This window comes from Peromyscus californicus, unplaced genomic scaffold (assembly GCF_007827085.1).
Source record: "Peromyscus californicus insignis strain IS unplaced genomic scaffold, ASM782708v3 Scaffold_11__1_contigs__length_118956290, whole genome shotgun sequence".
NCBI classification, from domain to species: Eukaryota; Metazoa; Chordata; class Mammalia; order Rodentia; family Cricetidae; genus Peromyscus; species Peromyscus californicus.
In genome coordinates this window covers 54473053-54489965 of record NW_026294402.1, presented here as the reverse complement: position 1 = coordinate 54489965, position 16913 = coordinate 54473053, and the positions used below count along the sequence as shown (strand labels likewise).

General features: G+C 38.5%; 1 protein-coding gene across 6 annotated transcripts in view; it reads right to left on the bottom strand.

Annotated features, from left to right (window-relative positions):
- Window positions 1-299: 299 nt before the first annotated feature.
- Myo9a (myosin IXA) overlaps window positions 300-16913 on the bottom strand; it is a 232981-nt gene continuing 216367 nt past the window's right edge. For 4 of the 6 annotated variants that reach the window (XM_052762736.1, XM_052762755.1, XM_052762726.1 and 1 more), the window contains 4 exons: window positions 16684-16737; window positions 6168-6370; window positions 4136-4257; window positions 300-2926 (listed from right to left, as the gene is read on the bottom strand). In XM_052762736.1, the coding sequence (XP_052618696.1) occupies window positions 2475-2926; window positions 4136-4257; window positions 6168-6370; window positions 16684-16737 (831 nt within the window). In that variant the 3' untranslated portion in view covers window positions 300-2474. The remainder of the gene's footprint in view (window positions 2927-4135; window positions 4258-6167; window positions 6371-16683; window positions 16738-16913) is intronic. The other 2 variants (XM_052762746.1, XM_052762771.1) reach the window with 1 other exon arrangement.

The following is a 16913-nucleotide window of genomic DNA, read 5'->3' as shown; positions in this document are numbered from 1 at the left end:
AGCAGCGAGGCAGAAGCAACAGAACTGTGACCCTGGTGTGGACTGTATCCTGAATGACTGCAATAGTGTCGTATGTGGTGATGCAGAAGCCCTGATAAAAACTGATGGAAGTAGAACATTTGCTTCTGACAGTATTGGGCTTCATCTCCATCAGACCAGTAGTGCCTCCTGACCCACAGGAACAGTAGCTTTCTTTTCCTCAAAGGAGGGCCTACACTTGTTGAGACATTCTTAGGACTGTGTGGATTTCCCCACCTCATCTTGGCAGCTTGTTAAATGATTAGAAATTCACAAATCTAGCAACTGAAAAAAATGTTTTTATTTAACTTTATTCAAATTCAGGTTTTAGGTCCCTGAGAAAAATTATAAAGTCTTTTAATATCAATTACCTTGTTCCTACAAAGCGACCTATGAAGGTAGTCTTTTCTCGGCCCCAAATTTACCTTATAGAAAAACAAAACAAAAACCAAACTGAAAAATTTAGGTGGGAGAATTGTGTGTCCTGTGTTGAGTTCTCCAGGCCATTCCTTTGAAACAAAGGAAATTGTTCAACAGCTTAAAAAAAGAAAATATTTTAGTAACGTTTTTGACCCAAGTGGAGAGCAACAGTTAACACCTAGCTGTAGCTGCTCTTCCCATTATTAAAACTGTGTGTAGTCCTCAAGGCCCAAAGCAGTACCCCACCTTGACACAGCCATACTGGGTTCCTTTAGGACACAGTGCCCAACATTCTTATTGTTAATGCTTGTGGGACGTAAAACTTAGCATTTACTGATTGACCATCATCATTGGGGAGATTTTCAAAGCATCCTTCATGTGTCTCAACGTTGAACTCAGACCAGGGAGAGGGAAGACTCCTGCTACCATGAGCCGCTGCGCAGAATGACGCTACAAGTCTCATCTCTAGAGCCGGCCAATGACCACTGAAGCAGTGGCATGAGGTTCAGTGTTGTGTAAGAGGAGACCCTGCCTTAACAAAAACTTACGATTCCCATAACTTCAAACCAAAGAAAATGAAGAAAACCAAAATTCAGGTTATAGGTGGTAAAGGCTCTTTTTGTAACAGTGCATGTGGTAGTTAGACAAAATGTATTTAGTGACTTTAAAATAAACATTTTCACATACTTAAGAAAGGGTATCATGTTTCATTTCACATACATTATAAATAGCAAAAAGATTTCTAGTCTCACAACTGCTAGTACATGATGTTTCAGACATTATAACTTAGGTACATGGAGACCACCAGTAATGAAAAAGATGCCCTTACTTTCCCTCAACCCAGGGGTGAATGGTTCTCACCACCTGTCCAATGACCACTCATCTGTAGGAAGAAACTCCATGGGAAGAAGGGGGAAGCACAAAGTTAAAAAGAACTAGGCATACTATACATGTGTATTTACAGTAAACTTCAGGAACAAGTATATTAACAAAAATAGCTTCAAGTAGTCCTTGATTTTTTTTCATCTAATACTGATGGTCTGAGAAAAAAGAAGATAAAAGTTAAATAGATCATATGAAAACTTTCTACATTTCTTTTGGCAGCTTTCTATAACACTCATGCAATGTTGTATGTGAGGACTTGTAGAGAAGTAACTACATGGTCACATTATCTGTCTGAGTCTATGGTGGTATTCCACCACCAGATGAACAGGCTCCCATACAGTCTTCAGTTTAGTCTATACAAGAACAAAAGCCTGGGCCGATCAAGACAAAGCCTTCACATTTAGGGATTACCTAAATGTGTCTGTGACATAGAAAACAAACAAAGACTAGAGGAATCTGATCTGATAATCAGGACAGTATGGCTACCAGAACTTTATCCCATGCAATATATTTGGCAGGAACTAACCAGTACTGATTACTATGATATCAACATCAACAAAAGATAAAGCATGGTCTCTTCACTGTAGGACCAGATAACCGAGACATGCTGTGATGGCTTAATGGAAATCATAGTTTATGTTTCCAAAATATAACATGGAGTATTTTTAAATTAAATTTAAAATAGATGGCTTGGGCTTTTTGCTTATAAATCCTTGTGGAAAATATATTCTACCACAGCTACTATCCCAATACAAACTCAAAAATTTTGCTTCCATGGTTAAGAGAGGTTTGTATATTTTCTTCAAATGCTAGAAATGAGAGCATTCCTCAGGATCACAACAGCCTCCTAGTTCAACAACTATCTGTGGGAAGGGAAGGGTTGGTGGGGGAGAGGCAACTACTGTTGGCCAAAATCCCCCTAGGTGGCTTTGTTTAGTGGAATCTCAAATACAGCAGCCAAGGCACAGTGGGCCCATCCCTAGCAAGCTTCAAAGAGGCCACTTCTGCAGGAAGCCCAGCGATCCAGCACACAAACTGCTGAAACAAGAGGCAGAACCATTAGGACTGACTGTTACGGACAAAGTGACCAGCAGAGGCTCCAAAGATGAGATGTGTTCACCACTCTAGCCACACAGGGACGCATCTGTCATTCAAACCATAAACTCATTATTTCCAAAGAGTGGTAGCTGCTGTGCAGAGCCACAGTCAGGGTCCACAGTTTTCTTTCGGCCAGATGGGACTGTCCCCTCTGGGGTCTCTTTGGTTTTCTGAGGTGAATTTTTCACATTCTTGAGTTTTTGTTTGCCCTTTTCAGGGTTGAAAGTTCCTCTGCTGATGAACTGAGGCCTGTCTTCTAGGGATTTGGCTTGGCCTAGTGGTCCTTCCGTTCCCAGGGCCTCACAAGCTGAGGCAGCTCGGTAGAATGGAGACTTGGAATAAATCTGAAATCGCTTTCTAGTGCCATGAGATGATGTAGTGTTAGATAAACATGAAGAGACGGAGGAGTCCACAGAGTCTGGCTGCTTTCTCAGTGGCTTTCGAAACTTGCTTGAAGGCTCAGACTTGGCAGCTGTTTTCAGGGAGCTAAGGGCTAAGCTTCTCTCTAATGTAAACACAGAAGACAAAATTGTACATGACAGTGTCTCTTAAGAAACATCAAGGGATGAATAGAAGCCAGTGTTCACATGTGAAAATAAATGGGTCAAAGTTGTGAGGGTCTAGTTGATCTACTTTGTGCAGAACCATTACTTAAAAAGCTCTCTTGGGTTGGGCCTGGTGGTGCACACCTTTAATCCCAGAGCTTGGGAGGCAGAGGTAGATAAATCTCTGAGTTTGAGGCCGGTCTATATAAGTTCCAGGCCAGCCAAGAACTACAAAGTGAGACCTTGTCTACAAACAGACAAACCCTCTCATCCAGTTCCACAAATACTTCATAGTAAGTCCCAGGGAAGTCTGGTATGTTTGAGTATGAGGCCAGCAGAGACCTACAATAGTCACCATTATTCCAAAGGCTCTGTCTCCCTGAGATACACAATTAAACACCTCCTTTGGTGTAACAGTTCCACCTCACAACAGGGCACAGTTTTGGCATTCATTCTTAGGAAATAGCCATGAGATGGACATGCACTGAGATTACTGGCTTTTCCCCCCATGGTAAGTTACCAAAATTAAATTACCAAAATTAAATTACCAATTGCATTACACTGAGTGTGAGTCTAATGAATAATGAGGAAGCATCACAAAGACCTGTGATTCCTTAGGAATCTGTCATATTTTCATGTGAGATCAGTGCATTTGTAAAACAGACTCAACTAACTTGGGAATTTTATGTAAGACAGGGTTTCTCTGTAATTGCTCTGGCTGTCCTGGAGCCTGGATTTGTAGACCAGGCTGGCCTTGAAATCAAAAGATCCACCTGCCTCTGCCTCTTGAGTGCTGGGATTAAGGGTATGTGCCACCACGCCTGGCTTGGAGATTTTTTTTTTTTTATTTTAAACCATTAAAAAATATTTTAATATATTTTTTTGTGTGTGGATACTTTGCTTGCATGTATGTATATGCACCAAGTGCCTGGCACCCTCAGAGGCCAGAAAAGGGCATCAGATTTCCTGGGACTAGAGTTACAGACAGTTGTAAGCTACCATGTGGATGCTGGGAATTGAACCCAGATCCTCTGAAGAGCATCCAGTGAGTGTTCCTAATCACTGAACAATCCCTCCAGCCTAGCTTGAGAATTCTTATTCCTTCTTTACAAAACAAATTGTGTCTCTAGTGTCATATATTCATTTATCAGATCTCTCAAAAATGGTACCTTCAGAATCCATATTCAAATTTTCTGAGCTATCAGCAGTCCCAATGGAGGCCTCAGACTCAAGGGTTTCGTCATCAGAGGCACGAGGTTCCAATATAAGCATCTCAAATGTTAGTTCTTCCCTAGAAGATACAATCAACAAACTTGTTAACATGATAGGAAGCAGAAGAAAGATGACAGAAGACTTTCCATGAAAGCAAGGAAGCTAAATGGCAAAGACATTTCTTATTGTCCCACCAAGGTGATGAAGAGGATTTATTTATATGCAAAGTAATAGGTGGATGAAAATAGGAGATGACAGGAATGGTGAGGCTAGGGGTAGACAGGCTGAGGCAGGCTGCTATAACAAACATTCTGAGATGAACTCTGGACTGAAAACTAGAGATTCTAAAATTCAATCTCTAAAATTAAAATTCAAGATTCTAAATTCATGCATGAAATATCAGCAAGTACTGTTCTCTCTCTGGACCTCAGCCTTTTCATCCAGAAAACACACTAGACTGTCTCCAAAATTCTTTTTCGCTCTTAGATTATGTTCGACAAATAGAAGCTTAACTAACTAAACACAGACTTTATCTTCTACCTTGATCACACCAAGGCCTTTGGATAAGTAAAACACATTGCACTTTTTTGGCCTGTGAGGCTTACATTATCTCTGGCTACAGTATATTCTAATTTATCAGGATCATGCACCTGTATTTCAGTGATATCCTTTCATTTTACTAAGTTACAAAGATTTGGCTTCTAACCTTATTTCCTTACTAGGGTCCTAGCAACACTTTATTTCAATTAGTACCTTCACAAAAACTCACTTCAAAATCTAGTACCAAAATATCTTTATGTCTGCAACTTTTTTTTCCTCTACATTATTAACTTTTTCCAGTGAACAGATCATATAGCTTGTCAATTCCTGGTAATCTGCTAGCTCTGACTCTGGTTTTTTCTTTAGATCAAGTCTCCTCCTGTCAGACCCTTCCCAGCCTTACTTCTATTTGAAAAATCTGAACTCCACAGACCATCTTTTTAAGCACAGCCTTACCAGTTGCTCACTACTTCCATGTGCAGTCACATGTTTGAGATTTATGCTTATACTTCTGCACTTTCTCTTTCCTAACCATTTCCTATTTATCCCTCTCTAAGACCAGAGCTGAGGTAGGTCATCTTTTCAGCCCCTGGTTAAGTAACTACTGCCTCAGTTTTTCCACAGCTGAGCCTTAGCTGCTTTTCAGTTGCCCTAAATTCCAGAATCAATACTGACATTCAAGTTTCCTAATTCTTCATGAATCAAGTTCTCAAACCTAAGAAATGAGCTATAGGGACTCAAGGAAACCTTTAGGATTTCTTGAAAGAGTAATCCATGTCATTTCAGAACTAGTACATAGTACCTTCAGGGAGAGCCATGGGATATTCATCTTCCTAAGGGGTAATGTCAACCCACTCCTGCCAGAGTGATGGAGGGAACAGAATTTCTTAGCTTTCCTCTTTGAAATCACAACAAGTTTCTCTACCCAGTATCCCAGAACCTAGTGCAGGTGCTGCCTTATTCTATCTAGTTGTTAGGCCCATGGTCATACTGATTTCTAAATAATAACACGTTATTATTCCTTTATGTAACTGCAACTAATGCCTGTGCATGGAGAGAACTCTGTCTTAGCCAAGGGACTCTTACTCTTCTTTTTGAAAAACACACCTGTTTATGCAGGCTGGTCTCTGACTTGTCAAGCCTGTAATACCTCATCTTGGCTCTCCATTGTTCATGCCTGTTGAATATGGACTAAGACACATACACTAGGTATGTATACTCTCCTATTCCCACTGCTCACATCAATATTCCTATCTCATGCAATGTCCTTCCCTGAGGTGAGAATTTCCACACTCACCTTGAGCACAGGCAACAAGTCTCTGATAACGCCACATCCCGTGGACCACCTGACATAGCACTTGACACAGGAGATAAGGAATGATGAGAAAAATAAAGGGTAGAAGGAAGGAAACACAAGACACCGCTATCTCCTCTTGTCTGGACACTTACTTCTCCTTCTGTAAGTTCTCAATCTGCTCAGTCAGCACTTTCTCCTCCTGCTGCATTGCTGCTTGCTGCTGTTCTGTGATGTCAGTCTCCATGGCTGTCTCACTAGTCATGGTCTCTTCAGGGACATCAGACATGGAAGGCAATCGGACTATAACAGGAGAGGATGGACTTGGATAGTTTCCACGATGCATGCGCCCCTTTCCCTGCAGAGAAAATTGATTTCAGAAAGTAAACTACCTGTGTCAGTTTTACGTTGATCACTTTGGATAACAGGTGTCCTTCCATCACATCATGAGAATGAAAGGACTGAACAGGCATAGGATATTTAGTAAGATACCATAACTCCAACCAATTAGGTTAGAAGAGTTCTATCAAGAACACTGAAACAAGGATATACATTTCCAGCCCTGGGTGTTAAGAACCGCCGTGCTGAGGTGAGAGGCTTCTTTTAATCCAAGCTGTGCACTAAACAGCTTCAAGCCAATTAAAACTGAGTTATGTAGTCACAGGAGCCACATTTCAGCTGTCCCAGAGCCACAGGCAGACAGTGGCTACCACACTAACATTGAAGATATATGTTATTTTCAACATTGTAAGAAATTCTGACAATGCTTAACAGCTTTAACCTTGTAAGGACAATCTCTCACTGGGCAGATCAAAAAAACATGTCCTGAAACTCAAGTTTTACAGGGAAAAACAACATACAAGAGATCACTATTGTGATGTTTTCTTAAGAATTTTCTATTTTTGACATGAGGGAGGGAAAAACCTCACTACTGTTTTAAATATGTTACCTTACATATGACTTTTAGTTTCTGGTTATAGTTGACTAGATTTAACAGATTGAATCTCCTGCCAAGACAATTAGAGCAACATAAAAAAAACGAACACATGCTTGAAAATACTGGGTATCTAAGGGGCAAAAAAGGTCCAGCACTTACTAGTGATTTGCAGTTTCAGAAGAGATGGCGGAGTCTGAGCAGAACTTTGAACATATTATAGTTGGTAACTACAGCACAGTCCAGCAATAGTCAGGAGCTACATTAGCCTATATACGTGCTTACAAATCTTTATCAGAATAAACTCATTATTATTTATGAACTATCTATGGCTGTTTTGTTCAACAGTGGCAGAGATGGCATACAAAACCTAAAATTACATACTCCATGATCCTTCAGAGAAAAAGCTTGCCAACAACTGATGTACAGAATAAAAGGGTATGAGTTGCTGCCCCATAAAACCTCCATGCCTAACACTGGGATCCCCAAGGTTTGCATTCTAGACAGAAGGGTAAACTGAAATTATCACAGTTCTTACAGATGTGATAGCCGAGCTTCAAATCATCTAAATGGTCTATATATATTTGGTACAAAAATTTTAAACTTCTAAGACTGGATTAAAATGATGAACTGCTAGTGCCCAAGGATCTTGCAAAAAATAAAATTACTCTTTGTAGGTAAGCAATGTCATCCCAGTCCTCAAAATACTTTCTACAAATCATTTTTCAAATAAAAAATAACCAGGAATAAAAGGAGATAAGTCAGCTGGGAGGTGGTGGCGCACGTCTTTAATCCCAGCACTGGGAGGCAGAGGTAGGCAGATCTCTTTGAGTTCCAGACCAGCCTGGTCACAGAGCCAGTTCCAGGACAAAGCTCACAGAGAAACCCTGTCTCGAAAAACAAAATAAACAAACAACCCAAAAATCAAAAAAAGGGAGATAAGACAATGCAAATGAAAACAAAAGCTCTGAAGAATTATGGCTATCAGACAAACTTAAAAATAAACTGTTCAAGCAGGTGGGAAAACATAATCGAATTAAGTAGAATGGAAGTCAAGTCTTTCTCCTGGCTTGATTTTGGATATTTTTTAGAAACCAACACAAAAGGAAAATTTCATAGAAGATGGTAAAACAGGAAAAAAAAAACAGTAAAAAAAAAAAAGACCCACAATACGTTTAAATACTAAGTGAATAGAGGTAGTAGATATTGATATGCTAAGTCATAAGACATTAAAAAAAATCAATGTTAAGATCTGCATTTAGAAACATTACTAAAAACCCAAGCCAAGAAAAAAATCTTAAAAGCAGTCAGAAACAAACAAAAACAAATTCCATGCAAACAAATAGCAATAATTAGATTTCTAAGCTCCACAGAAATAATGGAAGAAAAAAATAAGCCGAATACAAAAAGCAAGCGTGTGCGCGCACACACACACACACACACACACACACACACACACACACACCAATGAAATGATATTTTTTTTTAGGCTATGAAAGGAACAAGTTGCCACCAATCTAGAACTGAACAGAAATCTTCAGGAATAAAGTAGAGAAAGAGAAGACAAGGAAAATTTGGTCCAGGCAGATCTAAGCTAAAAGAAGTTCTCAATGGCAGGGAGGAAATGCCCAAAAGAAAAGTTCGAGATTCAGGAACAAAAACACACAATGACAATATACAGACTACCGAAAACAAAATGTTTTGTATTTAAAATCTACAAACAGCAAAAAAAAAAAAAAAAGAAAGAAAGAAAATCTGCTAATAGCAATGAAATCAGACAATAACACATTAAAGTCCTTTCACATTATCTAGGAAATGATAAAAAGCACCAATTAATGAACACTGAAAGGGTATAGGTTAATGATGTGATCTTTAGACTAAAATGGGATAATATCAAGTAAGGGAGAGGCAATAAAAAAGAACAAAAAAGGCCAGAAAGGAAAAAGGAACACATCAGGCAAAACAAACAAAATCTGCACAATAAAAACCAACCTAAAATATAAACATAGGGGCTAGAGATATGGCTCAGTGGTTAAGAACACTGGCTGCTCTCACAGAAGACCTGGGTTCAGTTCTAGCATTCACATGGTGGCTTACAAACATTGTAATTCCAATTCCAGAGCATCAGACCCCTTATTCTGGCCTCCTCAGATACCAAGCATGCCTGTGGTACACAGATACACATGCAGGCAAAATACTTATAAAAAAAATCCCAACACTCGGGAGGCAGAGGCAGGTGGATCTCTGTGAGTTGGAGGCCAGCCTGGTCTATAGACAGAGATCCAGGACAGGTACCAAAACTACACAGAGAAACCCTGTCTTGGAAAAAAAATTTTTTTTTTAAATCCAAATATAGTATCAACAGCATTAACTGTATACTGATCAAATAAATGTTCCTGTTAAGATTGAAAAATTGTCAGAAACATGATATTTAAGAGCTACATATAAAATACTCAAAACAGTTAAAAGCAGCTGATGTGGTGGCTCATCTGTAATGCTAGCACTTGGGAGGCTCTGAGTTTGAAACTATCCTAGAATACATGAGTTTCAGGCTTGGTTTACAGAGTGATACTATGTCTCAAACAAAAAGTTTAAAATAAAAATAATGAAAAGTTGCAGGTCATGTACTCTTTAATCCCAGCACTTGAAAGACAGACAGGAGCACCTCTGTGATTTTTGAGGGCAGCCTGGTTTGATCTACAGAGCAAGTTTCAGGACTACATAGAGAGACAAGAAACTAAACATAAAAGCTTAGCATAGGGTGAGAAGTGCCATTTATAATAGAAAGATATTTTAGAGTGACAAAAGCTAAATTATGAAGAAGATATAACATTTCCAAATTTGTATGTCTATATATCTATAGCCATTTCTTAATGGCTTCAAACGATTTGAATAAAGTATCAGGAGAAGTAAAGACATAGACAAAGCTCTAGTCAGCACCAAAGGGTTAAGTATGCATAGTAAACTATTAAAAATCTAGCAGATACATTCTTCCACAGAATTAAAATGGACTATGTGGTGATATTTTGTTTGTGTTCTAACAAATAAAGCTTGCCTGGAGATCAGAGTCAGAGCTAGCCACTAGAGGCCAAGCAGTGGTGGCACATACCTTTTGCCCAGCACTTGGGATCTCATGCCTTTATTCCCAGCACTTGGGAGGAGGAAACAGGAAGTGATATGGCTGGGCGGAAAGAGGAAGTGATAAGGTGGGGTGGAGATAGGAGCTTGGCTCTTTCAGGTTGAGGATGCTAAGGAGGAAAGAAGTCCCTCTAGTAGCTGGCACATTTACTGATCTTTCAGCATTTACCCCAATATCTGGCTCTGGGTTTTTATTATTAAGACCAATTAGGACTCATGCTACAGGACTATGTCCCAATTTATTTGTTTGATTGTTTATTTATTTATTTTGAGGCAGGGTCTCACTATGTAGTCTTGGTTAGCCTGGAACTCATTATGTAGACCAGGCTAGCCTCAAACTTACAGAGATCCACCTGCCTCTGCCTCCCTCAGGCTGGGGGATTAAAGGCATGTGTCATGATGCCTTGCCTAAGTTATTTTTACACAAATTCGAAAAACGCAAGTACATTTAAGGGAAGGGCATTCTAGGACAATTTTACATATAATCACAGGGGCAATCAATGATGGTTTAACATCGATAAAATTGACAATTTTCTAAGCCAGGCACATAACTTGAGCCTATAAAACCAGTGCTCCTGAGGCTGAGGTGGTAGATCACTGAAAATTCTAGGCCCATCTGTGCTACATTTTTAAACATCTCAAAAAAGTATGAAATACTTCAATGTGGATATATTAAAAACCTAAAAGTCTGGTCTACAGAGCGAGTTCCAGGACAGTCAAGGCTATACAGAAAAACCCTGTCTTGAACAAACAAAAACCAAAAACAAAACAACAGAAAACAAGACAAAAAAACCCCATAAAAGTCAACATTACACCACAATAACAACTCGGAAAACCAGGAATCAAATGAACATGCTTAGTCTCAAAAAGAATAAAAATTCTATAGCAAACATCATGTTTACCAATGGTGGGACATGCTAAGAATGACCACTACTACTGTTTCATTCAACATTCTAATTCCTTTAAAGTTAGAACATTCAATCTAATTAATTCCTTTAGAAAAACAAAGAGGAGGTATAAGGACTATAAAAGAACAAACAGAACAATCATTCATAAATGATACAGCTAGGAAATCCAAAGGAATGATCAGAACAATTATTAGGTGACCAGTAAAGTCACTAAATGTAAGATAAAAACACTAAAGTAACTTGGGTATTTTATGTAACAAGCAACAAAAAGAAAATAAAAATTTTAAATACAATTGATATATTTTAAAGTGTTACACACTGATAACTAAAGTTAAAGATAAGTAAGATCTCAACATGTAAAATAATAAAACACAGGCTGGAGAGATGGCTCAGAGGTTAAGAGCCCTCCCTGGCTGCTCTACCAGAGGTCCTGAGTTCAATTCCCAGCAACCACATGGTGGCTCACAACCATCTGTAATGAGACCTGGTGCCCTCTTCTGGCCTGCAGGGGTACGTGCAGACAGAACACTGTATACATAATAAATAAATAAATAAATAAATAAATAAATAAATATTTTTTTAAAAAATTAAAAAATAATAAAACACTTAAGAAAACTTATATACATGGAAAGATCATGTTCATGGGTTGGGAAAATCAATACCAATGAAACAGCAAATCTCTAAAAAGCAACTTACATATGTAGTGTCATCTCAAAAAAAAAAAAAAAACAAACGCCAGGTGTTTTGTGCAGGTGACTTCATACTTTATATGACAAAATGAGTCACAAATAGCCCAAACTGTTGAACCAGTTCACTAGAAGGCTGAGGTAAATGGGCCAGTGAAGTGGCTCAGTGGGCAAAATCACTCGCTATACAAGGTTGACAGCTTGAATTTGATTCCCTAAACCCACATTAAAAAGCCGATGCAGTGGCTTGCATCAAGAATCCCAGCATTTCTATGGTGAGGTAAGAGGCAGAGACAGAATTTTTGGGAAGCTAGTCTGGAGTAATCAGCATGACAGAAACAGGAAAGACCTTGCCTCAAAACAAGGTACAATGAGAGAATGGACTTCCCAAAGTCCTCTGACTTCCATACACATGGGTAACATACCCATTCCTCATATACATGACACAATACAAAAAAGCCAGATTAAGAAAAGTAGTAGTACTGTCAATATGATCGGCAAAATGAGGTAACTAAAAACAGACTAGATATACAGATAAAATAACGAAGCTTTGAGAAGATGATTACAACCTTACTAAGAAAAATTCTTAAACATACCCCAAAGTACTAATAAAACTAGATTACACTAAAATTAACCTTTATCCATCAAGACAATTTATTTATTTTTTATTTTTTGTTATGAATGTTATGAAAGCAGGACTGGGCTTCACCTGGTGATCATCCTACCTCTACCTCCTAAGTGCTGGGATTACTTACATGTGACACCATGCCTGGCTTGAAAAACACTTTGTGTGTTTGTTTTTGAGACAGAGTTTCTCTGTGTAGCCCTGGCTGTCCTGGAACTCACTCTGTAGACCAGACTGGTCTCAAACTCATGAGATCCATCTGCCTCTGCCTCCCTAGTGCTGGGATTAAAGGTGTGTGCCACCACCATCAGCTCAGAAAATCATTTTTAAGAGAGTAAAAGAAAAAAAGAAAAAGAAAATCAAACCATAAAAATGAAATACTTGCAATGGAAATAACTGATCAAAGGATTATAGGCAGAATTCAGAAAGAATTAGAAAAAAGATAAACAACCCAAGTATAGAAAAGCATATTTAGCATGCTCACAAAACAAGGCATCTGAAGGCTGAACTGAACCTACTTGTGCACATTAGAGTCACAGGACAGAACTCCAAATTTAAGAAGTGGCATGTATATTATAATGGCTAAAAGTAAAGTACGTGACAATACTAGTGCTGGGGAGGTGATGAACCATTCAGAAATTCCTGTATATTGCTAATGAGAGTTCAGTCATTTTGGAAAATGTTAAAGATATATCTCATGATCCAACCCTTATATATTACCCTAACAAAAAATGAGTGCATGTTACCCATTCCCCTAAACAAAACTCTACTGCCCATAAACAGTACACTGAATTAACTGTGGTATGTACATTCTCAAACAGGATACAGCAACAAGAGAGAGCTGACTCACAACTAAACATGTCATGGATTAAGTCTTATACACATAAAACTGACTGAAATGTCAGATACAAAATAATCCATAGTATACAGCTTCATTCATATGCATTTCAAAAACAAAACAGCACTGTGCTCAAGGATACACATTTTGGTGGCAAACAACAAAGAAAACACGAAGTATTTGCTGCAGTCAGTTTTTAAATGCCTGGTCTATTTTTAGGCACCCTGTTTTGATTTTGATCACCTTATGTTGACAGTACCTGTAGTTGGGAGTTGCACTTGGGAGACTGAGGAAGGAGGACTGCAAGTCAAAGCCAGCCTGATGTATACAGTGGGGAAAAAAATCAGAAACAGGGAGCTCTGATTAATAGACCGGGATTAGAATGCTACAAGCCTAGCCTATAGTTGATTTCCAAAACTAGCAAAAATGCTGGGGTCCAAATGCTTTAATGAGAAGGATTCTAAGTGACAACACCTTTTTGAAAGTTATTTCCAGTTTACCTAATAATACTGTTTTTTCTTAAGATTTACGTAGGTAACAATGAAGAAGAATAGAAAATATACTATAGTGCTAAAATGATTATGGCCTATGAAGAGTTTGCTATGAAGGTCATAATGGAAAAAGGACATAGGAAGGAATAGCAAGACATAACAGATGGACACAAACTCAATACTGTCAATCAATGTAAGCCTACATAGTTAAAAAATGATGATGAAATATGGATTATGAGTAGGAAGACACTTCCCTCATGAGGAGTTACGTTATTTTCTGATGATTCAAAGTATGTACACAGAACTGAAGTTTGTTTGCAGGTTGAATATATCAAGAGGAAGAACTGTGCAGCATCCGGATAGAACTAGACATAAGTAGCTGGAAGCACAAATCTTAGAATCCTAACAGAAAATTTACCCCAAATAGGAAAGTAAAGGATCACTGTTGTCATTCATTGAGCCACAAAAACAGGAACCAAATTCTCAGACTATGTCTGAGTGTCCTCTTTCCTAAGAAAAGAAAAGTCCTTTATCCAAGGGTTTTCTAGAAGACTACCAGCCTTGCATAGTAGTCCTGCATAAAGTTCACACTTTGTATGATAACGAGATATGAGCTTTCTATGGTAGTAGGTATTGAGGCTGATTCAAAAGTTATATCCTAACACCTGTAACTATGGTTCATCCCATAATGGGAATTAGTAAAGACTTTAAATACAGCCACTGTATGTTTGCATATATCTTCAGAGTTTCTGTGTAGTGCAGTAAGCCAACCAAAGTACTGTGGTACAAGAGTCAACCAGTCTCTCTCTCTCAGTTGAGAACTCAACCTAGGGCCTCAAGCATGATGGAGGCAAGTACTCTACCACCAAGCTCTATCTTCAGTCTTGGTAGAGTGGTTCTGAAGATAGTTCACGGGTTTCCAATAGGGTATGGAAGTATTCCCAAAGGATGTACAATATGGACACTGTTTTCAAAATAGTATCCTTTCCACTTACTGACATTTACACTAATTAGATAAAACCAACAGTGGGTGGAAACACACTGTTAACACCTCCACATGATCAAGGCAGTGGTACAAAACTGTACTACTAGTCTTCACATTCTTTTTTTTTTTCGAGACAGGGTTTCTCTGTGTTGTTTTGGTGCCTGTCCTGGATCTCCCTCTGTAGACCAGGCTGGCCTTGAACTCACAGAGATCTGCCTGGCTCTGCCTCCCGAATGTTGAGATTAAAGGCGTGTGCCACCACCACCTGGCAGTCATCACATTTTTTAATACCATGTATTCACAGGTAAAAATTAGTCAGTTTCATGCCATCAGTTAAGTCATATAATAATTATTAACCCTTAAGGGTTAAATTCACTGTTTTTATTTATATACGATAAAATGACAAGTACACAAAAAGCACCTCCCTCTGCTATATGCTGAGGGTTATCCTAGAAAACAGTATTTGTACAACTACCTGCTTAGCAAGCTGAATAATTTAGCTGCTTTTATCTTCAAACACTGGGATAATTGACAAAGTATGACTAGTCACAAAGGAGTATGTTGTACAGACTTTGACCCTATTTGAAAGGAACCTATTATTTTCAAGAGACAATTTTTGTCACTGATAACACTTTAAGAGTTCTAAGCAAACATTAGAATTTTAGAAAACTTGTAACTGCCCTGAAAATTTGACAGCTTCCCATACCATGTTAATGCCATCAATAAGAATTTAGACAGAAGATACTGTCCCATCTTAAACCAGTGGTTCTCAACTTGTGGGTCACTACCCCTTGGCAAACCTCTACCCCCAAAATATTTACATTACAATTCATAACAGCAGCAAAATTACAGTTATGAAGTAGCAACAAAAATAATTTTATAGTTGGGGTAACCACAACATGAGGAACAGTATTAAGGGGTGGTGCATTGAGAAGGTTGAGAATCAGTGACTTAAGAGTACTGGCAATGTACACAGAGACGACAGGTTCAATCTGACTGTCAGGAGAGTAAATCTGGAGCTACCACTCATCTTTAGTTAGACTGCTGACAGAACAGCAGTGTAAAACAGTCAAACAGAACTGCCACAGAACACTGGAACAGCATGCAGAATTCTGTTTACCCTATAATTCTTCCTCCAGATAAAAGGTGAGTCTGCCCTGCAAGGAAGTTTATGCTACAACTCCCCAGATAAAGGTGTAGTCTGTAAAGAAGTGAGAAAAATACAGGATATACCAAGTCTATGACTGAAATTTTAATATAAAGTGCACTTTATCTTAAATGAGACAGAAACATTTGAAAGAAATGTAATAGTGATATGCTGTTAGGTTGATATTCCAAGGAAAAGGGAAGCTTGATATGGTAGAATTGACCATTTCTACACAGTTACTAGTTACTAGTGAGTGATATCTGTATTTATAGATCAACAAGTTAATGCTTCCCAGTAAAATGGTACACAGAGACAGGTATTTTGACATTAGTTTCCACATAGCTTGGTATTTTAGCTTTCTACCTTTCCATTTCTCCTTTGCATAAACACTGTTTATAAAGAGAGGCAGCAACAACAAAATCTTGTCTGACAAACACTTAAGTAGCTGAGAGCCATATTTCTACATCTTGGAAGATACCACCAGAATCACAGTTACAAACAGATACATAAGCATTACTCATGATAGATACTGAAAACCATAACAGGTATTTCAAATAATAAAGTGAATTTGCTAGGAACATAGTTCATACAGCAGAATCGATCTGAGAACCTCAGTATCTTCAACCCCACCTTTTGAAGACTTAACCAAAACAGGAACTCTAAAGGAGGATTATCTGACAAGGAAAAACAGTCTATTTCAAATGAACACTGTTCACCTGCATAGCACAGAGAGAGTGAAGGACCTAAAGAAAGTGATTAAGAAAAAGGCAAGTGAAGGCTGATCAAAAAGTGAGTCCTGAACTGGGTTTGAACATGTAAGGCAGACAGGCACGAATGACTGACAGAGCAGAACAATTCCTGGATGAATGAGACACATTGATGTGAAGTGACTATGACACATTGCAATATTAATACATACCGAGACTGAACTGCGGGTAATGCTCATAAATCTAACTGCAATTAGTACAGGTTTCTGGATTAGGAAGGACATGAAAAGGAAAGCAAAGGTTAGAATGTACATGTCATTGCCCCATTAAAAGAGAAGGCTAAACCTTTCAGTGGAATGAATACATCCATTCTCTGCAGTACTGGGGAGGAGGGGATGCCCAGTTTTCCACTTGCTTTGGAATATAGTTTTGCAGTTAAGAA